The sequence below is a fragment of the Penicillium arizonense genome (assembly GCF_001773325.1).
Source record: "Penicillium arizonense strain CBS 141311 chromosome Unknown PENARI_contig004, whole genome shotgun sequence".
NCBI lineage: Eukaryota > Fungi > Ascomycota > Eurotiomycetes > Eurotiales > Aspergillaceae > Penicillium > Penicillium arizonense.
Window position 1 is genome coordinate 1,650,152 of NW_019173281.1, and position 18,603 is coordinate 1,668,754.

The window sequence follows — 18,603 nt, forward strand, 5'->3', positions numbered from 1 at the left end:
GGGCTGAGCAGTTTCACTGAAAGTTGAGACTCGATAGTTCTGATCTGTCATTAAGTCTAATTTTAGTGATACTATGGAGTATATTGAAGTCAATATATTGGAGTCAGGTACGGAGTACAGACCCACCAAGGTGGATAGTCCAAGGTCTGTACAGGCAAAGACTGTATATAATATTGATATCCAGAGAATGTAAGGACATGCATGGCATACGCAATAAATGCAGATCACCAGCCAAATGAAACAATGAAATTATCCTTGAAACAGGCACTGTGATGCGATTGGCCAAGAAGAAATAGAGTGGCCGGTTGGCCCCTTCAAAGGACATTCCTAGGAGGCTGTCCATGTGCCCAAGGCTATGAGTTCAGTTCGCTCCTTCATATTCAGCTTCGTTGTTCTCTCAACTTCACCTTGACCGTTGTTCTTCTACTTTCCCCACCCGTTACCCTAAACCTTACCCTGATCCCGGGGTAAAACCCATGTCATGTCGGCTACGACCACTTCCACGCTCACGACCACCACGCTCGTTGGAACTATGAAGGGTGTCGCGGTATCCGAAAAACAATGTCCCATGTGCTGGGGTGAAGGGCTCCATGATTCGGGGGCTCAGGACAGGATCCAGGAGTTGGAGGGGCAGCTGCATATGTTGACAGCTCGCGCTTCGGCGACAGGTAAGCAGTGTGATCCCTCGATAGTCTAAGAGCAGCAGCCTCTCTGCCCTGGCAGGCAGTCTGCAGTCTGTGGCAAAATAGAAGACCCTCCCCGAGAGAGGCGAGTAGACGTCTTTTCTCTTTCCACTTCCTTCCCATCTCCCCCAAAACAAACCAACTGACCGTCGCCCCCGACAGCAACAAAACTCACCGAATACGAAGACGAAATCCGACGCCTACGTTCGCAATCCCAAACACAAAACTACTCAACACCACGCAGCAGCGCCTCCCTCCCACCCTCAACATCAACCTCAAATTCCACACCGCAAGATCCACCTCGACCAACAACCTCCCCAACAACAGCGACCTACCACAGCCGCCTAGCTACCTTAACCTCCCTCCTCCCCTACCGCCGCAGCAGTGCAACACCAACCAGCACCACCAGCGCCCCAGCAGCACCACCAACAACAACATCAACAGTCCCACCCCCAGCCACACCAACCCTCCCAAACCCACCCAACCACAACCACCCAGCCCAAGCCTCCCCAGCGAGCAGCGACAACACCTCCGAGCTCCAGGATGCACTAGAACGCGAACAAGGTCTGCGCAAAGCCGCCGAAAGCCAGTTGTCGCAGGCTAGCTCCGAGCTGGAGGAGTTGACGGTTCAATTGTTCAGTCAGGCGAATGAGATGGTTGCACAGGAGCGGAAGGCGCGCGCGAAGCTTGAGGAAAGGGTTGCTGTGCTCGAGCGGAGGGATGTTGAGAAGAGGTCCAGGCTTGAGAGGTTGGAGAATGCCATGGCTAGGGTTGAGCGGTTGAGGGCTTTGGTTAATCGGCAGTGAGGGAGGACCTAGGACTTGGACTGGGTTTTTGTTATTTGTGTGTCTTTGGATTTTATCCGTTACGACGATATGATTGGATTTTTTGATGATGGATTACCCTGGCGTCCTTTGGATTTGGGGGATTTGGGATTCCCTTGTTGGATTATTGGGTTGGTGTTTGGTTATCGGTTTTCTGGTCTTAGCTGGCTTTTTTGGATTCTTGCATAATAATTGAGTGAACTTGAATAGTGCACCCCGTTGAAAACGGAGTCTCCGCGTAGAAGTTGTAGTCGAAGTTGAAGTATAAGATTGCAATGACGTGACGCTGAGGTTGGACCTTCCCCAAAGTCCCCCAAAGTGGCTCAGAACATTCGAATCGTTCCATTCCCCACTACCTGCCAGACAGTTCTGCATAATTTCTCAGTTGACTCCCTTTTTATATCTCTCTAGTCTATAAAATATTTCCTACTATCTACAATCCATCATGTCAATCGGCGTGGCTATCATTGGCAGCGGTATGTACCTTTCCCCCGCGTTGATGTACACTAGACCTAACATCTGGGACAGGCCTCTTTGCGAAAGAGCAACACCTGGTATGAATGTCGACCTAGTCTCCACAGTACATGCATGTGGCTAACGCTCACTGCAGCCAGCCGTCCAAGCGGCACAACACTTCGATCTCAAGGCCATCTACTCGCGATCCCTGAAATCAGCCAAGGACCTCGCTAGCGGTACATCCGGTGTGGATCTCTACTCTGACGATTCAGGAGCGGATAGGTCCTATGCTGATCTACTGGCTCGATCTGATATCGGCGCTGTGATTATTGCGTACATACCACTCCCTCCTCCCCATCCTTAACGAGTCACTTCGCACGGCAAGTAAAAGACAAAAGCTAACCCGAGAAACAGTCTTCCGATCTTGGTGCAACCGGAATTCATCCGAAAAGCCTTACTGGCAGGCAAGCATGTCTTATCCGAGAAGCCTATCGCAAAGGATATCGCCACTGCCCAGGAGCTCTTGCAATGGTATCAGACGAACATCGATACTAGCAAGATCTTCTGGTCTGTTGGTGAGAACTTCCGCTACTTGACTAAGTTCATCTTTGCGGCTGAGCAGGTGCGGACGTTGGGCAAGGTTCTGAACTTCCGGGTTAATGTTCATAACTTGGTTAAGGCTGATAACAAGTACTACCGTATGTATTTCTATTTCTATTTCTTGATCAAGGATATACCGAGGATTACATGGGTGATACTTATACTGATAATGATACTGACTACGTCTGATAGAAACTGCCTGGCGTAAGACCCCTGAGTACCAAGGTGGTTTCCTATTGGATGGTGGCGTGCACATGGTTGCTGGTCTACGTCTGATCCTGGGCTCCGCAGTGCATATCAGTACTCTTTCTGCGCATTCGCAGCTGCAGCAGGCTCATCTGCCACCGGTTGATACGGTGGATGCTGTTCTTAAGACTGACAGTGGTGCTACGGGTGTTGTTTCCTTGTCATGGGGATCGACGTTTAGTGACCAAGTGTTTGAGTTCGCCTGCGAGAAGGGTGTTGTCACTTTGAACTTTGATGATGTGACTGTCAATGGTGTTCTGAATACTATTGAGTTTGACGGTAGAGGCGTCGCTCCTGAGGTGGCTGAGTTTGCGATATCCATCGTCCATGGGAAGCCCGCTAGCCGACAGTCGCCCCAGGAGGCGTTGGCGGATCTTGAGGTTTTGGAGCAGATGTTGCAGAGTGGTGAGAAGGATGGAGAGAAGATTCAGTTGCATTTACAGTAGATAAATGTATAGACTAGTTTCAACTCATGAAAATGAACATAACGTTAAAAGACTTCAACTGTATAGTTAATACGCTATACCCGATGAGGAATCCCAAAGAGGAATGTTAGGGCTAGGGCACAGCCGTACACGCTGCCCTACGCTGACCTAAGCCACCGCTTCGCTTAGCTCGCTCAAAGCGCACTAGTGTGGGTCTCCCACTCTGCGCCGGAGAACCTGAGAGAGAAGTTTTCGAGATTGAACTCCGACACGACAACTCTCGAACGCCCGGCGAGACCCTGCAATACCGACAAGGTGAGTTTTTGATCACCAATCCTTCGTCGTCTCAGTCATTAATTTCTTTCCAGATGGTCGCCGCTAAGAAGCACATCCCTATCGTGAAGAAGCGTATGTCGCCCTGTGTCCCTATACCAAATTCCCCCCCGGTTTTCATCGCCCTTCGATCATCGATTACATGGAGATTTCAACGACCTGGAAAAACGAATCACTGCTTGGAGAATTGTTTGGAAAGAATCAATATGTTATTGAGATCGAAGGGCGACATCTGAAAACATCGAAGGCCAAGACTCGACCCGAAGACAACCTCTGCAGAGACTTTCGCGCTCGATTCTTGGTTTTGAACAACACAGCACCGATCAATTCACGAAACAGAATGGAGGACTGACATCGATCGCAATAGGCACCAACCGCTTCAACCGTCACCAGTCTGACCGGTTCATGCGTGTCGGGTAAGCTCTACATACATGCCTGCAGCAACGAATCAATGCTAATATCCTTGTAGCGCTTCATGGAGAAAGCCCCAGGGTATTGACAATGCCCAGCGTCGTCGCTTCAAGGGCCAGCAGGCCATGCCCTCCATCGGTTACGGTTCCAACAAGAAGACCCGCCACATGATGCCCTCCGGCCACAAGGCTTTCCTCGTCCACAACACCAAGGACGTTGAGCTCCTCCTCATGCACAACCGCACCTTCGCTGCCGAGTACGTTTTCCGTTCCACGATACCAGACCCAAGTGGAGTGACTAACAACTTGAACAGGATCGGCCACGCCGTCTCTTCCCGCAAGCGCGTTGACATTATTGAGAAGGCCAAGGCTCTCGGTGTCAAGGTCACCAACGCCAAGGGCCGTGTCACCACCGAGGCTTAAATGGAACCCAAAAGTTCATTTATGTCGGTGTAGAGGGTCGGGGGTTTTTGTACGGTGCTATTATCTCCGGCGATTACGAAATTTAAGGATTGTGGGCATGTCCTCGGGCTTGGTCATAGTGCCGGGCGCTTAAACAGCGAGAGAATTGTTCTCTGAAATGACAACAAAAATTGCCAAAACATCCGGTTTACATTCAAGTATATCCAAGGAATTAGGTGTGGTAGATTGTAGTCTGATCTGCTGAACATTGTACAAGTAGAGGGGAAAATGACCCTTGGCCGAATAGCCCTAAAATGTCCATCCCATTCCCATCCCCGATATCCCAATATCCCCCTAATCGCTGCCAATATCTTCCAAAGTACATGTCTCATCCTGACCAAGGAAGTGATCAGCCAAAGTGAAACATCTTGGACTTTGCCATAGGAGTCGATCATTTTGCACACGTTTCAGATCGACAGACCCACTGGTGACGCTACGTGACACAGGCAAAGCTACTCCGATGCGAATATAGACACAAAACACAACACAGCCCTGGACAGCACGGGACACAGTTGCATTGAACGGTTAGCATGTCGAAGAAGTCTTAGTGGTGCCACTAGCTCGAGTGGATGTCAGCCTAAGACAGCCCCCACGCGCTACGACTTAAAGACTCGATAACCCCCTCACGATCTCCAACTCCTGATCGACTCCTGATCGACTCCAGCTGGCTATGGAGGCCGACACTTCTACTATCTATATTCATTGAATTGCTGTTCTTCCTCGCTTCGCCCACCTTACCCGGCTCTTCGCAATGCCTCTCCCAGCCCGATATGGTCGCTGGGGAATCCTGGCATCGGTGGTCCTAATTCTCCTCATACTACACTTCATTCACGCAGACCTGGGTTCAAGTACCACGCAGGACGTGATCGAACCAACCCCAGGCCTCAAAATCGAGACCACCACAAACACAACCTCACCCTCACCCTCAACCGCAACAACAGACCATGTCCCAAGTACATGCCCACCACTACCAGGAATGGAAAACATCCTAGTAGTAATAAAAACTGGCATAACCGAAGCTCAAGACAAAGTACCAGTGCACCTACGCACAACCCTCCGTTGCATCCCACACAAAATCATTGTCTCAGACTTCGAAGAAGACATAGCAGGAGTGCGCACCTACGACGTCTTCCAAAACGTCTCCGAATCCCTAAAACAATCCAACATCGACTTCGCCCTCTACAACCGCGCCCGCTCAGGCGGCCACGCAGCCCTAACATCGCAAGACCGCACAAAAGTCGCCAACGGCCCATCGGGAATGAGCGACAACCCCGGCTGGAAGCTCGACAAGTGGAAATTCCTACCGATGATCCACACAGCGCGCCATGTGCGCCCAGATGCTCACTGGTTCGTTTTCCTCGAGGCAGACACGTACCCGATCTGGCCGAATCTGCTCGCCTGGTTATCCAGTTTTGATTCGGCGGACCGACTGTATCTGGGTAATCAGATGCAAATTGGGCCGAATCTGTTTGCGCATGGTGGGTCCGGGTTTGTGCTTTCGCATGCGGCTATTCATGCTGCGGCAGATTATCATACGGCTAATGTTGGCGAGTGGGATGATACGACTGATAGGGAATGGGCGGGTGATTGTGTGCTTGGCATGTTGCTTGCTAAGGCGGGTGTTGGGCTTACTTGGTCTTGGCCTAGGGTTACGACGCAGTCGGTTTGGGAGCAGGATATGCTGAGGGATGGGTTTGGGGTTACGCCTTGGTGTCATGCGCCTTTTACCTTCCATCATATGACTCCTGCGGATGTGGATCGGTTTTGGGAGTTTGAGCAGATGTGGTTTGCTGAGGTGAGTAACTTATTTGTACTCCGTGTCAGCTATCTTGACGATATCGGGGCGGCTCTGACATTCTCACAGACGAACTCGACGCAATTGACATACAATGAGATCTTCCGCAATCTTATTCGTCCGACTTTGGCGGACCACCTGGATAATTGGGATAACTTTGCCCCGGATGGCGATAACAAAGAGGATTATAAGGGTCCTAAGACTCCTGCTTCTCTCCCTGACTGTGCCGACTTCTGCGCTGCAGACCCGGAGTGTATCCAGTACCGCCTCACCGCAGAATCCCGCTGCACAACGTCCAAGGCTGTCCTGCGCGGTAAGCCTGCACCCGGCACGAAGTCGGGGACGATGTTGTGGCGGGTAGATGCTGCGGTGAAGCGGATGGGACAATGTCAGGAAGTGATTTAAGCGGGTTGGTGATCCATGGGAGCTCTTTCCGCTGTCCACCCATGGATAAGTGTATATACATCGAGGCGTTGGAATAGCGAGTAGGATTTACATTAAGAATTTGGATAAAATAGGCGTACATACAGCAGCATCAGAACCCAAGGGCAACCAAACTCATACAAACAACAACTTTTCTTCAAGCTACACTTCCACCCCATCCCCTCCCAACCAACTCAAATAAACACCTGAACGGCCTTTTCCTCCTCTCAACAACCAACATCTTCGCCAAATCCTCAAACCCAAACCACATCGCCAAACCAACAGCATCCCTCCCTAGTAAATCACGATGCATAACCGCCGCACCGGCCTCAACAAGCCTCTTCGCCGTAGACCAATGGCCCATACTCGCAGCCAAACAAAGCGCATCCCGCCTATTACCATCCCAAACCCCGATATCAGCGCCGGCATCCAAAAGCAAGGCTAGAGCTTCATCCGCGCCTACACGGGCTGTTTCTAATAACACAGTTCGCCCATCTATATCGCGTTGTTCGAGATCGACATCGCCCTCTAGGACGGTTTTTACGATTTCGATTCCGCGTCCCGGGGATGGGGATGGCGCTGGACATTTTTGTAACTCGTCCTTGGCATTGGCATTGGCATTTGCATTGGCATGGGTAAAGAGGATTGGATCTGCGCCTGCGCTGATTAAGACCTCAGTTGGTGATTCGATACTAAAGCGAACGGCGTAGAAGAGAGGTGTCCATCTTTTCCGTCCGGCTGTTGCGTTTACGTCTGCGCCTGCTTTTAGGAGGGTTCTGATTATTGAAGGCGGTTGGTGGGAGAGGATTGCTTCGTGGAGGGGCGTGAAGCCGGTTATGTTATGGGGTGAGGGATCGGCGCCGGTGTTTAGGAGGTTGTTGAGAATTTGGGATGAGACCTGGGAAGTTGTGCGGCAGGTTAGGTGGAGTGGTGTTTCTTCTCTGTTGTCTCGGGGCTGAATATCTGCACCGTGGTGGATGAGGTAGGTTGTTATTTGGAGGTTTTGGGTCAGGGCTGCTTTGTGGAGGGCGGTTTGGCCGTCGTAGTTTGGTGTGTTCAGGGCTTTGGGTTGTTGTTTTGGGAGGAGGGTTGTTAGGGTGTAGAGGTTTGATGAGACTAGGAGGTGGAGGAGGGTGTTTCCGCTTGGATCTTGGGATTTGAGGAGTCTTGATGGGAGATTGGGAGTTAGATAGGGGATTGCTTCGAGTAGATGGAGAAGGTCTTCGAGGGGGAGGATGTCTGCTATTGAGAGGAGGATGTCGATGGGGATACGACATGGGGGTTTCATAGTGGCTTATAGAATTGGAAGATTATTGAGTGTACTAGCATCGCTTTATGGAAGATAAGTTAGTTCCTGACTCCTTTGCCACGGTGGAGATGATGTTGCCCGACGTGCGCAGCTTAGCTTGAGCCTTATGGTGGGGGAGATGTAGCCAATAAAGCACTGTTCTTGGGATAAGACTAACATTAGCCGGGCTATTACCAGAGTAACAATATAATTCTAAGCAGAACTGACACTATTGAAATAGAGAACAGGATGGCAGAGGGCTGATGAACTAGACATGCTTCGTAAAATGCGATGTTTGATCTATATATCATGGCATAACATAAATATAATAAATGTAAATGTATATATCATGCACCAAAACGCTATGCATATGAATTGTCTATAGCAAACCAGTCATGCCCAAGTCAACGAAGAGGTATCACCAAGAAAAACACATCCCAAGAAGAAAGGGCATGGTATAAAAGGTAATTTGCAACGAAACCTACAAATATAAACCCTCGATCCTAGGCCGTAGCCGTCTCTGCACCCTGCTGCTGTTGAATACGCGCCGCCTCAGCAATATTAACAAGCCCGACACCCTCGAGGATGACAGAACCAGTATTCGCATCAGCAGCAAGATCCTCATCACCCAGCCCAGGAGGAATAGTCCCATGCCCGATGACGACTTCCTCGCCTTCAGCAGCAGGAACCCAATCCGGCACTTCGGTGGGTCCCTCACAGCCATGCGGAGGCAGACCCCAGTGAGGCATCGGACTGCGGTATCCCCAGTCACCGTCTTTATCAGCGTACGCAACAGCGTGCAGGAAGATACCGAGCTCATGAGCACCGGGGTCTGAGTACAACTCCGTACCGCAGACTTCACAAAGATCTCCGGATAGCTTCTCGCCCTTGCGTTTGGCGTAATCTTCGGATGCGGCGACTTGTTCGCGGTACATGATCTCGTTGACGAGGACCGGATCCGTGCCTGGTGGTACGTTCGGTGCCGCGGTTAGATGTGTGCGGTACGACACTGTATCCGCAATTTCTGTCTTTCCCATGAGAGATAGCCGGGCGACGATTTCTTCGTCGCGTTCGGCGGTTGCTTCGGCTTTGCCGAGCCCCGGCCCGAAGACACGTCTATTGGAGTAGATGGGGTCATTTGAGATTGGATGACCCATGAACTGAAGGTGGACTCGGATTTGGTGGGTGCGGCCAGTGAGAGGGAAGCAGTGCACGATGCTATATCCTTCCGTTTCGCTCAAAAGGGATGTTGAAGGGGGTGTAGCGGGGCGCTCGCCGTCCGGGGTGCTGGATCCCGATTCTGCGGTGGGAGGGTAGTAGGCCAGACGGCGAAATTTGGTTGTGGCTTCCTTGCCGGTGGCGCGGACGCGGTTAAGACCGAGTTTCGGGCTTACTTGCATGATGGGCTGGTCGCAGACTACCACGCCGTCGGGGAACTTGCCCTTGACGCGCGCGACATATTCCTTCTGTACTGTGCGCGATTTAAGAGCGGTGGCCATCTTCTCCGCAGCTTGGGGGTCCTTTCCGATGAACATGATTCCGGAGGTCAGTCGGTCAAGGCGGTTGCATGGGCGAGGCACGAAATTGGGGTCGCGATCTGCGCGCAGGATTTCTACGACTGAGTTGAAGTTGTATCGGCCTGCAGCGTGGACGGGAACACCGGCGGGCTTGTCAATGACAATGAGCCCTTCATCTTCGTAGATAATTCCGATGGGGAGGCTTGTGACAGGGGGTTCGTGGCGGTGGGTGGTGTGGGATATAACTTGGCCGTTTTTGATGACGGTTTCTGGGTAGGCTCTCACACCATTGACGGTTACAAGGCCTTTTTCAAGAGCGGATCTCTGGTCATTGTTAGTTTGCAATTCTCCTGTGCCAAACAATCAACGTACATAATACTCCGGCTTCCGATCGCGAAACTCGGACGTGAAGATCTCGACCAACTGACGACCGCGCCATCGCTCCTTGCAGTTGGTGTTATAGGTGTAGTGGTAGGGTTTGATGCGACGGAATCCACCATCCAGATAGTATGGTGCAGTCCAGGGATTGCAGGGGGTCACGACCACGTCCGGGGTCTTCTCCACGGGCTTGGTGGGGGGCACTTGGTCGACATTCACGAGGGCCATTGTGGGCTTCGGCGGGAGTTTTAGTTTGCCTTGCCGCAGCAAATAGGCCGTTATACGGGGTGAAGGAGCCAGGAGGGAGAGAGAATATGCGACAAGTCAAAGAGCAAAGGGCAAGTGAAGTTGCCTGGGGAAAAGAAAAAAGAATAAATCTCTATCGCGTGTTATCAGGTACGCCCCACATTCAAGGTGATCCGAGGCCCTGATTAGTCAATGTTTATATACAGCCAGGCCATCGAATATCCTCAGTATAACAATTACATAGTTGGTGCAGATCTATAAGTCGAAGGCTTACAGTTAATGGAGTGTTAACTGATCTACCAAATCCACATGCTCAGCCTTGGGAGATCTTCAAGATCCTTACCTAATCACCGTCATGCCGAGGTCCATCACCTCCGAGGAAACGCGGAGATAACCTCATTCCTTGAGATGCCCCAGGGTATTAAGCACATAGAGACAACCATTTCCCAAACACACAGCTGTCGGTGAAAATATCCAAAATGGCATCCCCAGAATACTCAACCAAGAAACAGCGCAAGCGCAGCGACTATGGCTACCACCAAGTCCACCAAACAAGATGGTAAGTCCAACCACCGACACCCACCTCCAAACCCAACCAATACCCAAAGACCTAACATACCCCAGGTTCGACAATGACATGTACGCCCACCTCAACAACGCAGTCTATACACACCTCTTCGACACAATCGCAAACACATACCTAATCGAACACTGCGGCATGGATCCCTTCAGCGTGAACAACCCAACATCAACGCAGCAACCACAACCGCAACCAGGACAGCCCTCGGCTATTGCGGCAAGCGCCGATCAAATCGGCCTAATAGTCTCCACACAGGCGGACTTCTTTGCTTCCGTGCGCTTCCCGGATCAGTTGGAGGTTGGGCTGCGCGTGAACAAGCTTAGCAAGTCGAGTGTGACGTGGGAAGTGGGGATCTTTAAGAAGGGGGAAGAGGGTGTTAAGATGGTTGGGACTTATACGCATGTTTTTGTGCTTAGGGAGACTATGCGGGTTGGGAAGGGTGGGATGGAGGGGAGGGTTAGAGAGGGGTTGGAGAAGTTGCTCGTTAAGGAGGGGGCAAAGTTGTGAGGTGATATAACATTAGATGGGAACATCACAGGGTTTGTATAAAGTCTTATCAGCTGGAATGAGTTATTGGCCGCGCGCTCATTGGTTCTGGGAATCGTAATATAAGACTACGCGGGATAATTACCATGGATAGGAAAGATGTGCGGTGGTAAGACGTTTTGTCTCAATTCGTATCGATCATCATCTCGAGAATGCAAGTCGCCAAACAGAGATATAAAAAAAAGTGCGCCATGTTGATCATCTGAAACGCTTAGATGATCCGGAGTCTGATCTAAATTGAAATCTATATGAAATGAAACCGGTGAAACATAAAACAACCCTCGTTATAACCCATAACATGAACAAAATTAAATCCAGCACAAACATGAAACCGAAACCGAAACCGAGCACTTTTGAGGTCATCATGAACAAAGAGGACACGCTTGAACGCTTCGCAAGACCGAAACAACAGCGCTAATAAAATGTATGATGGAATTTCCGATCACAATTAGATGGGTTGTCTAAGCAACCTCATAAGGATGGAGCAGTCGCTCAATCGAATTTGCCAGCAATGATACTGCTGCAGCGGGAGACATTGGCACTGGTAGGGGGAGAGGCACCACGGTGCATAGTGTAGCCATCCTCATCGAGCCACCACTTGGGATAAGGGCCAGGAATGAAACTGCCATGGGCATCCCAGCCAGCAACCCAGTGAACACCATCGTCGAGGAGGAAAAAGCGGAGCTTTTCAGGGCGCGCGCCCTTGTGTAGCGGCGCATCAAACCAGCGGCAGCGGTCCTCCAATTCGGATTCGAACATGTAGCGGTGGAGGATACGACAGTAGACCAGAGCAGCTGGATTTTTCTCGTCGTGTTCATATCCATCCCGGTGGATGAGGTGCCATCCGCGACCGGGGAAGAACTTGTAGGTTCCGGGGACGGGAGATTGCCAATGCTGTTCCTTAAGGGTGCCGTCGCGATCGCCCTTTTGGAACCAGTAGACGGGACAGAAGATGTTGCGCGCGCAGAGAAAGAGGTTGGGAGCCATTGTGGAGGGGGTGGTATCAAAGACCAAACAAGAGGGTACGCGCGTTGACTGGAGCTCCCGAAAGTTCGGGGGGAAAGTCCAAGATATAGAAGAAGCGCTGAAGTGCAGGGAAACCAGGAGCCGGAACGGGCTATAAGTCGACAGCCATGGTGACAAATAAAAAACGAAAAATAGTTAAACTCGAAGTAGAGATGGAAATTCGACGGGTCTTCCGTGTTCACAAAAGTTCGGTGAAGACCCCTGAGAGAGACAAAGGATGTGAGACGGCAGGTGCACTTGGCACGAGGTGGTCCGAGGCAAGGACCGAAAACGTCCAGGTCAGATAGCACAAGCCAGAGTCTTTGTTATCGATGCGGTGAGGAGTTGAGCTGGACGGAGTCGATAAGCTTGCAGCGCAAGAGCTCAGAAAGGAGGAGGGTGAAAAGCGAATAGGATCAATGGGAGCTTAGGCCAAGAGACAGCAACACGCAGTGTTAAAGCTCAGCGCATGCTACAGAGGAAGCATTTAACTGGAGGAAAGTCACCATGGTGATATATAGGAGAGAAGGTAGAAATAAGGAATGTGCGTGTTTGATGTATGGGGAATTAAAGGAAAAAGTCAATCGCCAAGAGACCCACCACATTAAGCCTCTTTTGGTAGCTCTAGACTTTCAGGCTGCCACAATGGCTGACATAATCCCCGTGACTTACGAGGTTTTCTCCTGCGGGACCAGCCGAGCCTTGGCACTTCGTATGGTTCGCGGGATTTTCTCCTTTCCCACCTATTCTGGGCTTTTGTGGCTGATCCCTTCCTCTCACCGTCATAGCCTTCTTCACATTCGAGGCCATGTTTCAACGCCGGAAGGCGGTTTCCGTATCCCAGACCCTCCTCTGACCCAGTCTCGAGGCCTTGGCAGACATTCCCGACGGGAAATTCCCGGCCACGTCAAGGCTGCAAAATTATTTGTGGCGCAGTCGTTTGCTCTGGCTCAGCCCTATGTTGTGTTGCGTCTCGGCGTTGGCCTAGCTTGCAAGGATTGGTTCCGGGTCTTCTTCTAGCTCTACTTACCCAAATGCACATTCGGAGTCATTTGAAAAAAATGTTTCCACGCGCGGATTGTCGGTGATGTATCAAGCCTCTCAACAAAGCCGAAAGATGAGGTGATGCATGGTGCACGGTTTCAAGCTTATCATCATTCCACCTGACAATATCCCTGCCCCTGCATTATCGGGATTTTGATTGTCAACAAACCAGAGTGGATTGTCGTAGCACCTGACCTAAGATCCTGCATCTCCAAATTATGGTGGAGCGGATTGTTGCCACTGATTTCGTATGACGTCTAGCTCCAGACACGATGGAGCGCTAGAAAAAACTTGAGCGTTTGAAAACTTAGTACCGTGCTAACCCTTTTATGCAAGATGCGCGACGCCAGTCTTGGCTGTGGAAGACAAGTTTTCTTCAGCCCCTCGAGCCTCTTTGAGTCATCAGGCTCCTTCCAAATCCATCTAGATCACTCGGCTCTAATTTTATCTTCTGGTCATACTTGCCGTCGCAACTTACAGTAGTGCAGGGTCCAAGTTCTTGAACGAAGGTCCACACCAGAAGCCCCTTTCCGTCAACCCAAGTTCCACATTAGAGATCATATGAATCAAGCACGATTCTACGATGTATTTTCCCGCTCAGCCCGCTTCCAAACTGTTGTCATTGACCAAAATCCTCTGAGACTCTACGTCGTAGAGAATCTACAAGAGGAAGTTGTTTTGATCCAGACGTCGTCTTTCGCTTTTCAAGAGCAATAGTGAGTCAGAACCTAAATTGGCGGTATCCAAAAATTGGTTTTGAGTCTCGGAACAAATAAGTTTCAGTAATTATTTGACAATGAAATTGAGACAACGGAGAGTGTAGCTTCTATCAGCTCAGCTCTTCTATATACGTCATATATTTTTAGCTATGGTGAAGATATAGAATCTCGAGGTAGCATACCTGGAATTGTAACGTAGTGTGCGGCCGGGCCCTTCAAAAGGGGTTGTCTGTTGTTTGTGATGAGGATGTTGTTTCTTCGCCGTGATTCCGCTGCGGTCCTTTGAAATTTGCTGGATTGTAGTTTCGGACGCATCTCCCATGCACTGGGTTGCGTATGCCTTGGCTGTGACTGATCTCGCGGTCATTGTATGCATATTATACCTCTTGCTCAAGTCGATGAGCGATTCATTACTGATACTGTGGGTAATGGACAGCCAGGAGTAGACACAACTGCGCGCGATCGACTGGAGTCAGCCGCCACAGTAGTTCTACCTCCCGGCCACAGTCCCGACCCTTTTGACCCATCAGTATGTTGGCCTTCACAAAAATAATAGCCACCCCCTAATTTCTTTGCGTAGGCTCCAAATTGCCAAGATTGGCTGCAAAATTACGTCCGAAAGCTTGTCGAAGAGGGCCTCATTGCTGGCAGCGCCATCTCCGTGGTCCAAAATGCTCCAAAGCTGCTGTGAACTAGGCGGCCCTAGGATTCCGTCCTGTCATTGAATGTGGAGATATTCGCTGTGGGGATTTCTCGCTCTCCCGCTTCCATTCGCGCGCTTTCCATTGTTATTTGCTATTTATGTTTCGACGCCGTTGTTATTATACGCAATGCAGAAAAGAGATCAATAAAAGCCGGAGCAATAAAACGCTGCCTTTATCTCAACATCCCATGGCCGTAGTGTAGTAGTCCCGTGGATCCCAAGCGCTGGTATACTGACACAAAATCATTGGCAAATATTTCCTAGACCATTCGTCATTCCTGTCAGCAGTATACTGCGCCTTTCTGGCCTCCCAGTACACAGGTAGCCAGCCTGACTGTTCCCAATCAACGAGTGCAAGAACATGATAGGGCTCAGAGCGTGTTATAAGACGTTGCTCCGATGGAGATCGCCATGCGTAAATTTGATTTCACAATCATCAAACAGGTCATGACGGAACGGTTCGATTGGGACAGAATATGGATCTGGCATTGGTTTTCGATATAGGAAAGTAAACCAGTCATGGAATTCCTGGACGGTATTGAACGGCCCTGCTTCGGGCATAGACTCGACGTGGAATGCTCTGTCATGTAGAGGAGCTTGTGCAATATTACCTACACGTGGAGAAAGAGTTATGGATGTAGTTCAGAAAAATGCAGAGGCCGTTGAGAGGATCGTGCCTATGAATGATTCTGCTGGCTTCTGTTCAAGGTGGCGAATGTTGTTGTAGATTGTCCGGAGCTCACAACAGATCGAAACGCGGTCATCAGATTCCAGCTTCTCCCATGCTTGCTCCAGAGTCTGCGCATGCAAATACTCCATATAAATGAAAGTTTGACCGCCATCCTCCCGCCACCCGTATATCTCCGGAACGGGGACCTGATCTTTGAGGAGCTGGCCGGGAGCATAGAGGCACTGGCCCTCTGAAATTCTCGCAGCGCTTCCCCATTTGACAAACAGCCCCAGATCCTTGAATATCACAGGTGGTGGTCGCACATGAGGGCCTTCTAACGAGAAGGTTTTTCTATTGTCTGGACAGACTCCCGCGAGATGTTGGGCTTTGGCCTGCGAGCGAACTTCTTCCGGTGAGGGCAACTTGGTGAATTTTCCGAAGAATTGAGAATCTTTGACGTCAAAATCGGGAGATTTTGGTATCATCAGAGGCGTCAGTTGTACGTGTTCTTGCCTGATGAGTGCCCCGCATTTCGAATCGCGTGGCAGCATATTGTTTGATCATATTGATCATAGAAAAGGTCGATAGATAAGGATATTTGAACTGATAATTAATGTTGAATCAGCTGGTGCCTTGGTGTTGTTCGTTTGCAGTCACCGAGCATACGGTGCATTGAAGGTAGGAGTGAGTTACGTAGCTGCGGTAAGGACACTCGAACCGCATTAGTTCTGGTTGGCATTGTTTACAATTAATGGGTCCGTGCCAACCTCGAGAGACAGACGGAATATCACCCGAAACTACCCACTGGAAACGGGACATCTAGCTAGCCAATGATATCTCGCATTCTCAACGTTTATCGAGTTCGTCGTGGGCAGTGGTCAACACACGACCAGGATAAACCAACCCACCCGATTTCCACAATAACATTACTTGAAGGGCAATAATGTGTGGATAATCGTGAGGCTTCAGACTACGCCAACACGCCCCACAGAACTCTGGGGTCAATCATTAGCTCTCGGGATTCGTGCTCGGCCAGGAACAGATGTACAGCGCAAGGTCATGCTATTCGATTGAAATATTTTCCAGCGGGTGATCTCTTAAAGACTACCGGAACCAGCCAAAAGTGCATGAACTAACGCATTCAGGACGAAATGATTGATTGATTGAATAGAAAGACATGCGATCGAGGGCATGTTGAATACCCTAGGCCTAGGTCAATGCGCCAGTATGTAGTTATGACACCAGATTCTCAACTAAGCCCAAAATGACATACAATTTGTATAGAGAAAGTGAATTTCTCTGCAACAATCCTTACTAGCGGTAAGTTACCACTCTAATGCTCTGACAAAGATCAAAATTCGAAAATAAGGTGCCAGGCTTTCTCCATGTGGCCATCATTTAAGGGCTCCTAAGGAACTCATTCATTTTGCCAAGTTCCCCTTGCATTGTCGCCACGTCCTAGCGCACTATATCTATTGAAGGTGGCAAATTCTAGCCTTGGGATTGTTTGAACAACTCGAAGGCCAGTAAAACCATGTCCCTTTCGGCCCGAAGCATAGTGAATGGACCCTGTGGAGTGGCTGGCTCGTATAGAGCAGCGCTGCGAACTTCGTCCTCAGTGTTCAAGTTACGCGTATACAGAAGTCGACTGTGACATTTGTTGCCGTGTCTCCCTGGTTTAACAATAAATTGATTCAAAGAATGAAAAGTCAACTATTACTGCACGTGCTGGAGCTTTTTGATCAAGGGCTTTAGTCCCGCTGGGTAGTGGGATCCCAAGCGCAGGGCGAATATTCCTCGGTATGTAGGAGCTTCATGTCATGCTCATCCAACTCAAAGTCAAATACATCCGTGTTCTCCTTGATACGTTCGGGGGTAGCCGACTTGGGCAGTGGCACAAAGCCCTGTAAAAATAGTTTGACGTTAGCTAGACCACCTCGCACAAAAGTCTCCATACGTTTAGGACTAACCTTCTGGAGGCTCCAGCGTATCAAAATTTGAGCCGGGGTCTTCTTGTGTTTCTTGCTAATTGCCTGGATGGTGGGCTCATTCATTCGAGTTCCCCTAGCAAGAGGGGAATATGCCTCGACAACTGCACCACGCTTGTGAAGCCAGTCTACCAAATCGGCACGCGCGAGCCAAGGATGGAGTTCGTACTGGCCAACTTCGATCCTACCCCCTCCACCACTTTGGATGTATTCTTCCAACTCTTCCAGGTGATGAACTCCAAAGTTGGACACGCCGATTGAACGGGCCTTTCCTGTTTTCTGGGCTTCCACCAAGGCACGCCAGGCACCGAGACGGCCCTCTTTGGCTCCAAACGGAGCATGAAGAAGTATCCTGTTCTAATTAGTCCACTATTGATATACTCAAGATGTAAGGTTGCTTACAAGTCAAAATAATCCGTTTTAGCTTTCTCTAAGCTTCCTCTAATAGACTCTTTTGCTGCCTCATATCCGGTAGCTCGCGGCGAAACTTTTGTTGTCAGGAACACATCCGAACGTTTGAGTCCCGCCTTTTCTACGGCAGAGACACTCTCCCTCTCATTTCTATACACGGCCGCGGAATCAATCTAGAGAAAGGCGATTTTAGCAGCTAGAATCTGACGCGAAGGACTTCCGCCTTACGTGGCGATACCCGGCTTTCAACGCCTTGACGGTAACGTCTTCGGCGACCTCAACGGGTCTAAAGTCGTCAGCAGTTCAATCTAATATACCCGTAAATCCCTTCTATGACTTACACTTGATAAAGCTGTGAAATTAAGTTAGCTCTTGTTCTCTCTGACATCATTGCGAATCTAACCACCTACCCCGTATCCCAGCATGGGAATGTCGTACCCCGAAAGGATTTTCCGAGTAGATACGAGACTTAAACCGTGCATAATAACTTCAGGCGTCTTATTACTTTCGAACTGGCGAAGAATTGAGTATACCGATATATTGACAGAGGAGGCCTCACACTTGTCGTTTTATATGCTACCCGGCTGAGATTATTAATCATGACGAAATGTTCCAATATCGATCCTATTGGCAGGTATTCATGGCCTAACGCAGGGTGTTTACATGGCCAATAAGCGCCAATTCGCTATAATTCATGTTCCACGGACATTCGGTACTCTATTTCCATGCCATTCCCGTTGGCTCGCTCTATCCAATGGGCTTGATATAGTATCCTAATGGTGGAGCGGTTTTGGTTGAGGTGTGACGGTTGCAGCAACTGAAATATAGTCCAGTGGGGCGTAAGCAGATTA

The 18,603-nt window shown here is 49.9% G+C and overlaps 10 protein-coding genes across 10 annotated transcripts; 5 read left to right on the forward strand and 5 right to left on the reverse strand.

The window, feature by feature from the left end:
• Positions 1-481: 481 nt before the first annotated feature.
• Positions 482-1,489, forward strand: PENARI_c004G12009 (uncharacterized protein; the record flags this gene model as incomplete). Its single annotated transcript, XM_022629484.1, has 2 exons — positions 482-668; positions 846-1,489. 2 exons carry the CDS (start codon positions 482-484, stop codon positions 1,487-1,489), a joined length of 831 nt encoding a protein of 276 aa, XP_022490798.1.
• Positions 1,490-1,952: 463 nt separating this feature from the next.
• On the forward strand, positions 1,953-4,400 carry PENARI_c004G07723 (uncharacterized protein; the record flags this gene model as incomplete). Its single annotated transcript, XM_022629252.1, has 9 exons — positions 1,953-1,983; positions 2,036-2,061; positions 2,118-2,296; positions 2,378-2,661; positions 2,756-3,214; positions 3,424-3,642; positions 3,935-3,983; positions 4,037-4,234; positions 4,292-4,400. The coding sequence occupies 9 exons, from the start codon at positions 1,953-1,955 to the stop codon at positions 4,398-4,400; spliced, it is 1,554 nt and encodes a 517-aa protein (XP_022490917.1).
• A 790-nt stretch (positions 4,401-5,190) lies between these two features.
• Positions 5,191-6,639, forward strand: PENARI_c004G00839 (uncharacterized protein; the record flags this gene model as incomplete). Its single annotated transcript, XM_022628908.1, has 1 exon — positions 5,191-6,639. One exon carries the CDS (start codon positions 5,191-5,193, stop codon positions 6,637-6,639), a length of 1,449 nt encoding a protein of 482 aa, XP_022491085.1.
• Positions 6,640-6,819: 180 nt separating this feature from the next.
• On the reverse strand, positions 6,820-7,945 carry PENARI_c004G00440 (ankyrin repeat domain-containing protein; the record flags this gene model as incomplete). Its single annotated transcript, XM_022628882.1, has 2 exons — positions 6,820-6,824; positions 6,982-7,945. The coding sequence occupies 2 exons, from the start codon at positions 7,943-7,945 to the stop codon at positions 6,820-6,822; spliced, it is 969 nt and encodes a 322-aa protein (XP_022491091.1).
• A 503-nt stretch (positions 7,946-8,448) lies between these two features.
• PENARI_c004G02342 (pseudouridine synthase family protein) lies at positions 8,449-10,068 on the reverse strand (the record flags this gene model as incomplete). The annotated part of the gene is made up of 2 exons (XM_022628977.1): positions 8,449-9,786; positions 9,835-10,068. 2 exons carry the CDS (start codon positions 10,066-10,068, stop codon positions 8,449-8,451), a joined length of 1,572 nt encoding a protein of 523 aa, XP_022491132.1.
• Positions 10,069-10,565: 497 nt separating this feature from the next.
• PENARI_c004G09898 (acyl-CoA thioesterase) lies at positions 10,566-11,173 on the forward strand (the record flags this gene model as incomplete). Its single annotated transcript, XM_022629368.1, has 2 exons — positions 10,566-10,645; positions 10,711-11,173. The coding sequence occupies 2 exons, from the start codon at positions 10,566-10,568 to the stop codon at positions 11,171-11,173; spliced, it is 543 nt and encodes a 180-aa protein (XP_022490679.1).
• A 531-nt stretch (positions 11,174-11,704) lies between these two features.
• On the reverse strand, positions 11,705-12,199 carry PENARI_c004G09497 (uncharacterized protein; the record flags this gene model as incomplete). Its single annotated transcript, XM_022629346.1, has 1 exon — positions 11,705-12,199. One exon carries the CDS (start codon positions 12,197-12,199, stop codon positions 11,705-11,707), a length of 495 nt encoding a protein of 164 aa, XP_022491077.1.
• A 2,101-nt stretch (positions 12,200-14,300) lies between these two features.
• On the forward strand, positions 14,301-14,671 carry PENARI_c004G02931 (uncharacterized protein; the record flags this gene model as incomplete). The annotated part of the gene is made up of 3 exons (XM_022629005.1): positions 14,301-14,348; positions 14,417-14,509; positions 14,561-14,671. The coding sequence occupies 3 exons, from the start codon at positions 14,301-14,303 to the stop codon at positions 14,669-14,671; spliced, it is 252 nt and encodes an 83-aa protein (XP_022490857.1).
• A 654-nt stretch (positions 14,672-15,325) lies between these two features.
• Positions 15,326-15,904, reverse strand: PENARI_c004G00793 (uncharacterized protein; the record flags this gene model as incomplete). The annotated part of the gene is made up of 1 exon (XM_022628904.1): positions 15,326-15,904. One exon carries the CDS (start codon positions 15,902-15,904, stop codon positions 15,326-15,328), a length of 579 nt encoding a protein of 192 aa, XP_022491178.1.
• Positions 15,905-17,104: 1,200 nt separating this feature from the next.
• Positions 17,105-18,234, reverse strand: PENARI_c004G07772 (aldo/keto reductase family protein; the record flags this gene model as incomplete). The annotated part of the gene is made up of 6 exons (XM_022629255.1): positions 17,105-17,257; positions 17,324-17,693; positions 17,744-17,925; positions 17,981-18,038; positions 18,094-18,104; positions 18,163-18,234. The coding sequence occupies 6 exons, from the start codon at positions 18,232-18,234 to the stop codon at positions 17,105-17,107; spliced, it is 846 nt and encodes a 281-aa protein (XP_022491240.1).
• Between the last annotated feature and the right edge of the window lie 369 nt (positions 18,235-18,603).